At 38.5% G+C, this 10,806-nt stretch overlaps 1 protein-coding gene across 1 annotated transcript in view; it reads right to left on the bottom strand.

The window, feature by feature from the left end:
- The window catches only part of LOC106680455 (calpain-D), a 63,137-nt gene that overhangs the window by 7,942 nt on the left and 44,389 nt on the right, over positions 1-10,806 (bottom strand). The window contains exon 11 of the mRNA XM_014420176.3: positions 9,653-9,831. Coding sequence (XP_014275662.1) covers positions 9,653-9,831 — 179 coding nt within the window. The remainder of the gene's footprint in view (positions 1-9,652; positions 9,832-10,806) is intronic.

Here is a 10,806-nt window from a genome sequence, read left to right as displayed (position 1 = left end):
TCATTCTTTTATTTATTTTTTTTAACAACAGAACAATTCATTTTTTTTTTCCATTTGTTTATATTTTTAATTTTATTAAATTGTATATCATTTGGAAGACATTTTTTTTTTTTTATCATTTCATTTTTTTTATGAGATTATTTTCAGGTCCTCCATTTTTTTATATATCACCTGAACAAGCGAACATTTACTCTGGGGAAGATAATTGTTTTTCAATCGTGAAAAACCCCTCCCCCCAACAAATATCAATCCTTTATTTACTTATTTAAACATTACTTTTGGTAAATGATTTTCAATACTGCGCAAACTGTTGATAAATAAATTATTTTACTAGAGGATCTTTGGTTTTAATAATATTTAACTTGTAAATAGCAAATACCCATTCTGAAGACCCTATATAATCTTCTTTTTAGCTAATAAAATAAGTATACGTATATATCTGTATCCATGTGTGTGTGGGTTTATATATAGGTTATGGCCTGAGTGAGATGTGAGTTGAGCCATTAGGTGATCAACTAGATCAGCTGACCAAACATGTATATATAAAGGCACTGGCCCAAATAACGTTAGTCTTGTTTACACAATCAGAAAGTGTTTTTCCGATAATGTTTACTGGGTTTTTTATCGGTTTTTTATGCAAACACGTAACTGGTGCTGTAACCTGGGAACGAGTCCATAAGTTGAAAGTTAAAAAAAAAAAGATAGTTTTAAAAGCAAAAAAAATGTTTTTTCCCTCTTTCCTATTTGCTGAACATCGCCATTTGAAATAAGTATTTAAAGATAACATTGACTGCAGAGCACATAAATGCTGAGTGAAATACCTTTTCAGATTTAGAAAGGTTTACTGGAGAATTTGGTGAGTTGAACCATTTTTTCAAAGGAGGCGACCAAGTTATATCAAGAATAGAAACAAAGATAGCGAAAAAACTACTAAGCAAAGGAGATACGGACTCATTGAAGGCAGCCTTGCGATGGAGGATAATAAGAAGTATTTTAAAGCAAATCAAGCTGATAAAGAAATACAATTGCCCATAGATAAGGATAGGCTGAGGAAAGCTTTCGAAGGCGGGAGAAGAATGACGGAGGAAGACATCCTTCAAATGTTAAGAGAGGTGAGAGAACCTCGACAACCTAGCGGGCAGTTTGCCAGGGTTCTCTTTGCTGGGATTCTCCTTGCCTGGTACAACAAAATTACTGAGAAAATTAGAGAGACAGTGGATGTTGAGGAGGCCAAGGGGAGAATGGGGTTCCTTGTTACAATCCTCAAGATACAACTGGCCAAAGAGATTGTAAGACTTACCGAGGGGGCGATCTTTCGTCTCTGTGCTCAAGACTTGATCGATTTGAGTGCAAGAAAAGAGGAATATAGAAGTTGAAGGAACTGGCTGGACAAAAGTAACTTACAATCACTCGAGAAATAATTCAATCCCATGGAGAAGAAGAGAACACCAGGAAAGTAGGAAAGAAAGGTTAAGAAACCTAGAAAGAAGAATGGGCCAAATAAAACCAAGAAGCAGTGGGCACCATATGGACAGAAAATGCCATGGATGCAAAAAGATAGGGCACTTGATGGCCCAGTGCTTGCATACCCATTGTTTCAAATGTGGAATCGAGGGACATGTTAAACATGCTAGACAATGTCCTTATAAGTTTCAATGACACCAATAAAACCAGGTAAAACCAATGGAGGTGAAACCCCACCGTGTGAGGAGAAGAATTTCTCCAAGGTCAGAACGATCTGCAAGTGATAACACCGACATGTCTGAGGCCTCAGAGGTTGAGGCAGAAGAGAATGATTGTGGAATTAATAACAGACAGCAGAACAAGAGAAACGTGAGGAGACAGTCTGAGGGGGCTCCCAGGACGAAGGAGATCTGAAGTGCATATACCGGAGGGGCAGCCGTACGTTGGTGAGCCACAACGTAAGAGGAGAGCACGGCGGCCTGCCTATCATCCGGGCTAGAGGAGATGTGAGATGCTTGGTGGCACAAAGAGTTCCAATACCACTGTATGCAGAGAGGCTTTGGAGAGAATGCGAGGCAGTTCTAAGGCGTTTCAATGTCAGTTAATCACCCACGGGGGCCCTGTAGAGAAGAGGGGAAAGTGGAAACGGAATTAAAGTAAATGGGGGCTAAAGGAAATCATTTAATAAGGTACACGTAGTAGGAAAGAGGTCCTGAGACTACCAAATGATTATTGGGTGTGACCTGCTAGAGAAAGTAGGTGCAAGGGTTCAGAGTCACAAAGGTAAGTGGGACATTAAGATATGAAAGAAAAAAATATCTGCCAACAACTAGTATGAGACGGTGGAGCAAGGGTAGGAGCCATTAATCAGGTGTGTTGGAAAGACCAAATCATGAAGGAATATGATGACATTTTTTTTAGAGGAGGAGATGTACTGGGAGAAACAGGGAAAACAGTACATGAGATTCTGCTGAAAGAAAATAAGGTTACCTATATAAAGGAGAGGTGGTACCTGCAAGTGCTCCACCAACATATTAGAGAGGAGATATATAATCTGTGTAGCCAAGGAATTATAGTAGATAGCATATCTCCCTACAATAGTCCGTTATGGGCGGTCTGAAAAAAGATTGCACCAGAAGAAAACAGAGAGGAATATAGAGTAGTGGTCGACTATCACAAAGTAAACATAAACGGGTAGATGAAAAGTATGCCACACCCCGGACTGAGGATATTTTGGACAGATTGAGCGGAGCTAAAATTTAAAATTTAGATTAAGATGCACAAAAAAATCAGCACAAGATGGCATTTACATTCAAGAGAGGCCACTATGAATTTACAAGGATGCCTTTTGGCCTCAAAAATGCTCTGGTACACATTCCAAAAGCTCATGGACGAGTTTCTGAGGAGATTGGATGAATCCATCTGCAAGTTTACATGGATCACCTGCTGGTATTCAGTAAATCCAAGGTGGAACACGTGCAACATTTGAGGAGCCTATTCCAGTGGATGAGGGAGTTGACTTGAAGCTTTCACAGAAGTTGGTAATGGGTCAAACACAAATAACTTTCATTGGAAACAGAATCTCAAAGGAGAGAGTACGACCAGATGCCCAGAAAGTGGAAGCCCTGCAGAAGATGGATGTAAAAGGGATCAGGAGGTTGTAGGGGGCGTTAAATTATTACAGATGGCTTGTGCCCGAAATGGCTGAATAGATCTTACCCTTGAACAATTTACTGAAAAAAGGGTCAGTACAAGCTGGTTGTGACGGCAGACATGGTACTTAAGATCCTACCTTCTTGGAATAAGATTTTGGGTCCACACTGACCACAGACCACTTCAGTGGGTTGGAAAACTAAAAGAATCATCAGCCCGGATCACTCGCTGGAAGGAACTCTTGGGACAATATAATATGGACATTGCCTACAAGCCAGGAAAAGAAAATGTGGTAGCAGACCGGCTGTCTTGAGCAATAACTGTTAATGCAGTTGAGGACGACCACAGAGGCCCATCTAGTGGTGTGAGACAGTTTCCGCGAGAATGGACTCCAGAGGAAGAGGAGCAGTCATACACAGAAACAAGGATGAAACATCAGATGATGAAGGTTCAACAGAGGAAAGACCAGCGGAGATGGAAGTGATTGAAGAAATGGTGAACAACAAACAGAACAGATCGGGGTGGATTGGTCATTCATTCACTGTATGTTGATGGTGGAAATGGTTCAAGATACGGAACGACAGAAAGAGGTGACACTGGCATACCACCAAGGAGAAACAAACCATTGAGGATCGAATGAAACCATGCACAGATTAAGGCATTGATACTTTTGGTATGGCATGAAACACACCATCCAAGAGACTATTGGGAGCTGTGAAGCATGCCTCCACACAAAATATGACAGGCATTCTCCCAAGGCGAGACAGGAGGAAACACCAACCGCAAGCTTACCACTTAGTGCCTTGCAAGTACTTGGAAAGGATCAAGTGGATTACAGTTGTAGATCTATTTAACAAAATAGCTAGGGTGTACTTGGTGAAAAACAAGTCAGCGGCGGCGGTGTTGCGGGCTCTTCGCCCTTGGTTTCAATTTTATAGGGTCCCTGACAGAATATCGTCGGAGGGGGGTAGAGAATTTGATAATGTGCATATCAGGGAGGAAGTCAAGTCATTAGAAGTAGTATGGCATCTCAACATTTCAGTGCATCCTAAGAGCAGTGGAGGGATCAGGAGCCTCCATAGCACTCTTGGTGACCATCTCCATGTGTAGCAACTGGAAAAGGGATTAGAACCAGACGATGCGATGGAAGGAGGTATTGCAGCATACAATCACTCCAATTATACGGTCATGGGGTTTGCGCCCTTTGGAATTCTTTTAGATAAGCACAGACATCAGAAAGGTCATAGAGACTGGACAAGTTATTAACAACAGTTAGCCCTGAGGATATTGTGGAATCAATTCTATCATTGACTTTAGTCAAAGCTCGCATCAAGAAGGAAAAAAGTAAATGAGTGAAGAAACAAAATTTGAGCATGTGTGACCTTGTGGACAATATAAAAATCAGGACCATAGTCTACAGGAGATTGTCTACCAATAGGGGAAAGGAACTGCAGGGATATGAGGGTCCCTTCAGGGTGGTTGTAATAAGGAAAGATAATACCCTCACAATTGAGAGCTTGCGTGGACCCCAAAAAGAAGACAATACATATCAAACAACTAAAAATCCCTACGAGGACTTCATAGAGATTGTACAGAATGTAATTTTTTTGCTATTACTTGGATAAATTGAGGAAATTCCTTATAAGTACTAATTGTGAGAAAAAAAGAATTATTTTTATACATAATAATCGTGTATAGAGATTGCATATTTTTTTTAGTTTCACTCTTGTATTTATTAAGAGTAGTTGCTTTATTGATTTTTTTATGCCATTCCATTGTACAAGACAAGTTTCCAAGGACTGTTCATCTATTGTTAATTATCTATTGGTTATTGTAAATAGTTTTTCCTCATTTATATATACACATTATTGTTACAATATATATATATATATATATATATTATTGTATTGTGCAAAATAAATTTACGAGGACAGTTCGTAGACTAATGGGGAGGAGTTACAGCCTGAGTGAGATGTCAGCTGACAAAGGCCGGTATATAGTATTATATATATTATAATATCCTCTTTTTTTATGAAAAGTTATTTTTTATATACAGATGGTTTTTAGTATGTTTTATTTTATGTATTAATGTTTCAGTATTGTTTATTTGTTTTACTGAACCAAATAGCAAGCTAACCAATTTTGATCAATCAAATATGGTGTAAAGATGCATTGTTCAAAATATTCAAGATGGCGGATATATCATTCCGAAGTCTTAAGAATTACTGCTATGCTCAGTGTTAAAATGTTTTTAACTTTTGTTGTTTCTTAATCATGATTATAGTACAAACTAATCCAAGAAGAAATAGAAAACGATAACAATTATCAATGAAGTATTTACATCATGAATCATTGTAAGTGAATTAGAGTGGTGTGCTACAATCGATGTTAGCATCTACTATCGAACAATGAACAAAGGAAACTGGACACTTGTTTAGGTGCAGAGGAGATGACATCTGGAAGCAGGAGATGCTGACAACCCTTTGTCTACTGTCAGTGGTAGATCTCAGACTGTAACTCCCCCCCACCAGTTTACGAACAATCCTCGTAAACTAATACTATACAATATAATAACATAGAAAGCAAAAACAATAAAGAAAAACTATTTACAATAAAAATAAATCCCTATATACATGTCATTGTAAAAACTCACAAGCTCCCTGAAATAAATGCTATATACATATTTAAAACTAAGAATAAAATTAAAGAACTCTTCATAAAATACATAAATCAGCTAAAATGAGCAAATCACAATACTTACAAAAGTCAAAATAAATCTTAAAACAAAAAAACAATAAATAGAATAACATTAATAACTAATTTTGCAGTAATACAATCCAGTAGTGGCTGGCAATATGAGAGCACTGCAGTTTTTATATTGTCATTGCCGGAAGTTTTAACTCTTCAATATGGACAGTTCAGTATCAGGTTCTTTGATATTTTCTACAGTAACAACATTGTGTTCCCTAATAAATCACCCTGAATGGACCCTTATATTGCTGTATCTCCTTACCACTGTTAGACCCCAACTTTCTGTATACGATTGCCCCAATTTTGATCGCTCCAGTCATATCTGTGACCTTTAAATTCTCCTGCACCACCCTCCTGGTTTTTTCCTTTTCCATTCTTCCTCGTGCCTTCTCCCATAATTTTCTTCAAGCAACATGGTTGTTGTGTATCTCCTCACTGTCCATTGCCATGCCCTTATAGTCCCGCCGGTGTCCTCAAAGCCCAAAGAGAATCTCAAATGTTGAAAACCCCGCAACGGTGTGTACAGAATGATTATATGCAGCTATAGCCTTAGGCATTGCTACATTCGGTTCCAATCCCTTGTCATCTAATATAAGCGAAGATGGTCGCTCAATGTTCCATGAAACCGCTCTATACTTCCTCTGCTCTTGGGGTGCCCTGGTGTCCAGATGCCTGTGTTGAGATGCCATGTTTCATCCAGGTCCTTCATTTCTGTTTGAATCATGGCATTGTCATATTCTCTGCCAGAATCTGATGAGATATGCTCTGGAACTCCATAGAATTGGAACAACAATCAGAGAGCTGCCAGCACTGCTTCCGAAGACTTGTCCTGCACCTGGTGCACCATTGCCGCCTAACAGAAGAGATCAATTATGGTGGTCCATTTAAATCCTCTTTATGTAAAAGTGTAGATCATTAATCACTGTAGATCGTTGAGTGATGCATCTGCGATAGGTGTCTCCTATTGTCTCCCTTTTGGTGGGTGTCTGTCATACTTTGAACGTAGAGAAACTTCCCAGTTTCCTACAACTTCTGTGATTGTCTTCTTCATCCCCCACCAAAAAAAGTACCTTCTCTTTAACGCATGCAGTGTCTTCGAGATTCTGCAGTGATTTGTTTTGCCCTGATGATATGCTACAGTCACCTCTCTCTGGTGTTCGTCCTCCCAAAGGGTTTCCACCATCAGCTTGCATCAGGTGAATGTCCTGTCCATTCCTATGTGTTCATCATGCCATAGCCGCTTGATCGTATCCCAAATGATTTCATTCATAACGTACAGGTGACACTTTTCTCCAGGCTTCGAAGCATTATTCAATGTTCTACAGATCTGGACATTCTTCACACCTGACTGCGACCAAATCTTTGTGATATTGTTCCTTCCATACTTGCTATCCTCAACTTTGACTAATCCAGAGGTTTTTGTCTTTCATATAATCTGCTGCCTGTTGTCATTGATTATGTCTTAAAGTTCCTCCATATCTATTGGTCTTCCTCTGAGCTCTCGTTAGACAAAGATTCCTCCCTATCGTCTTCCTCCGCTACATTTTGTTCATCTTCCTCTCTCGGCGACCATTTTCGTAGAAACTGTCTTATTCTGGACGGTTCCCCGTTGTCTTCTTCCAAGGCGTTCATAGTTATGGAAAATCTACTCAATGGCGAAGATGTGGAGGCATTAAAAGCAGCGGTCATCTGCAGAGTAAAGAGGAGTATCCTCAAGCAGATGAGGAAACACCCTGGAGCATGATCAAGGCGAGATTAAAGAAGGTTTTTGGAGGAGGACGGTGACATATTTATGATGACTAGGGAGACCAAGAAACCAAGACAGTCAAATGGGCAGTATGCCGCAGAACTCCTGGCACTCTACAAATGCCGATAAACTCACCAAGATGATGGAGACAATCCAGGTACAGGGTCGGATGCAATTCCTATCCAATGTATTAAAGATTCAGTTGGCAAAAGAGCAGGGGAAGGAGGGAATGCCAAGAGAACACTCCTTCGTAGAGTCTGCCAGGGACTAATTGACGCCAGCACCAGACAGGAATTTATAATCAACCGAGGATTAATCCAGTTCTATGGAGAAGAAATGAATACCGTTATAGTGGAAAGGAAAGAGTTTCAACCACCGAAAGAAGGCAGATAAACCCAAGAAGCAGGCAGTGTGCAGCGGGCACTGTGAGGACAGATAATGCCATGGTTGGGGGAAAGTAGGACACTTAGTGGCCCACTGTCCACGCACAAGGTGTTTTGCATATAGCCAAACAGTCCCCATACATCAACTGAAGAAGTGATGTGGGCCAGGGCGAACCAATGGATATCGATGCCAACAGATATGGAGAAGCAACCGGAGGTTGAGTAGATCATCTGGTGAATCTATGGAAGCATCAGGAACGTTGGAGACCGAAGAAGAGTCTGAGGAGCCATGGAGCCAAGGTAGTCAAGGGGACAGAGTAGAAAGTGGAGGATGGAAACAAGGGAACAGAGGTGGATGGAGGTGAAGAATGGGAGAGAGGAAGCTGTGAGACATCTGAAGGGGATGTCGGTAGAGGGGCGACCACAAACTGCTAAATTATAATATGAGGGAGAAGAGTGGCAGTCTGCCTATAATAGAGATAGCAAAAACAATATTTAAAAAAAAAAAGAACAAGGGAGAAGAAGAAATATGGATAATAAGTAATGAAGAAAGTAAGAAATATAAGATAAGAGAGAAAGAACTTAAAGTCATAGGCAGATATTCTGGCTAAACTGTTTAAATTGCAGGAAATGTCACTGAAGTGCAGGTAGACAAAAGAAATTAGATAGAGGGAAAATCTATAGATCAAAAAAGATCATTGAGATAAAATAGTTAATAAGAAATGAAATAAAAATAAAATTACAGTTGAGCAGTAAAACACATAAAAAGTGTGAAATGAAAAAATATGACAGCCAAAAAATAATAAAATGTATTAATATATAGTGGGTTAAATAAGTGATGATGGAGAGGTGGAAGTGAAAAAGACTAGTATAGGAAAGGTGGCTGTTGAAAAAGGTGAAAAAACATAGAGAGACATTAAGTAAGGATTTTTTTTTTTTAAATTGGGTCTGATAGTGGGGGGATAGGTTTCATTGTACCTTGATGACAAGTAAAAAAGAGACATGTGAGTATCTCATCAGGTAGTAAACAAATAGAGTAACTTTATATAGGGGAACACAAACAATTATAATTGAGGATAAGATGGTTGGGGGGTATGGTCAAAATATAACATGAATAAGTTGAAACAACTTATGTAATAGTGCCAACGTTTCGGCCAGAATTTCTAGCTTTCTTAAATTTTTTTATTTCTTATTATTATCCATCCTAATAACTTATAACGTATTCTCACCTTCTGGTATCTTAGTCATTGTTTTTCTCTTTTTAATAAGTTTTTAAATATTTTCTATTTCTTATTATTCCGCATCCAAATAACTTATAATGTATTTTTAACTTCATCATCCTTGTAACATATTTCTAAAAATCATTAGTCCTCACCCTCTTATAGGCTTTCCTCTTTTAAATATTTTCTACTTGTTATTTTCACCCACTAGTAATGTTTCCTCACCTTCCAACAATCTCGTCATCTTCATAGGGTACTGTTTAAACTCTGAGCACCCACGCACGCACGCACACACACACACACACACACACACACACACACACACAAAGCATTCTTGATATTAGTAAAAAAAATTTTTCTTGTTTATGAAAATATAATTAAGTAAAAAAAATTAAAAGGAGCATTATAAATAAAGCAAAATTATTCAATTTTACCTATGAAGAGGAGGTACTGAATCCACTGTTCGCAATTCTCCACGAGTTGAAACTACATTATAACTTTCTTGACAATCACATTTTACATGAATCCATTTGTTTTCATGCCTATTTTCAACCATTACCACAAGTCCAGCCCAACCTTTAGTTAGGTAATAAGCTGTCATCCCTTCACGCCCCTAAAATTGACAATCATATTTTTAATCTATACATAGGAATGTATAAGTTTTGGGAAATAAACTAGTATAGTAACCTAAATAAAAAAAATAAAAAAAATTATGTCCATAAAAAAAATTATGGAACCATTAAACCATTTACTCTCTTAACAGACAGAAAGAACATTTAAAATTATGTTTCATCATATGTAAGGCATCAAATTCAAATTATTATTATTATGGCACCACGGTCCTGCAAGAACCTGGGCCTCCTCCACCACAGCCAACCAATATACACAATCTCTTGCTTTCTCCTTCCATCTGCCAACCTTCAAGGGCTTCAAAATCCTCCTCCACATTGTCCAGCCATCTGATCCGGGGACATCCTCTTTTCCATTTTCCATCTGGTTTGCCATATACCATCTTTTTGGGTATCCTTTCATCGGGCATCATCTCAACATGTCCTAACCGTCTTATTCTTGCTCTTTTAACTAAAGCCATGATGCTGGGTCCCCCAAACAGATTTATCAGTTCCTCATTCCTTCTTCTTTTTCAAACTCCATTCTCCGATCCTCTTGGAATGTTAGAAGATCAAATTCAAAGCTAGCCAAAAATTCAGAACTAGGAGTGGTAAAAGGATTGCTTCCAAAATCAGCTAAATCACATAGTATTTGTATGAAATACTTTCACCTCATGATAATCTAGTACAGAGAAACTTCCATATAACGAACAACTATGGGAAAAATCATTTGTTCGTTTTACAGAGATGTCCATTAAGAAGTGCTCAGTATACAAAGAATACAAAATATACCTATAGAATTATGCACATACCGTCGCTTAACCTGCAATATCTTACAAGTTCCAATAAAATTATTAATATAATTTTTGAATGAGGAGAAGATGGTTGGGGGTGGGGTCAATGAAAAACACAAATAAGTACGATTAACTTATTTTAATGTGCCAACGTTTCGGCTAGAGTTTCTAGCCTTCTTCAGGGCT

Source organism: Halyomorpha halys, unplaced genomic scaffold (genome assembly GCF_000696795.3).
Source record: "Halyomorpha halys isolate HHAL.00 unplaced genomic scaffold, Hhal_1.1 Scaffold262.1, whole genome shotgun sequence".
Classification (NCBI taxonomy): domain Eukaryota; kingdom Metazoa; phylum Arthropoda; class Insecta; order Hemiptera; family Pentatomidae; genus Halyomorpha; species Halyomorpha halys.
Note: the sequence above shows the minus strand (reverse complement) of the source record. Positions and strands in the feature narration are given on the sequence as shown.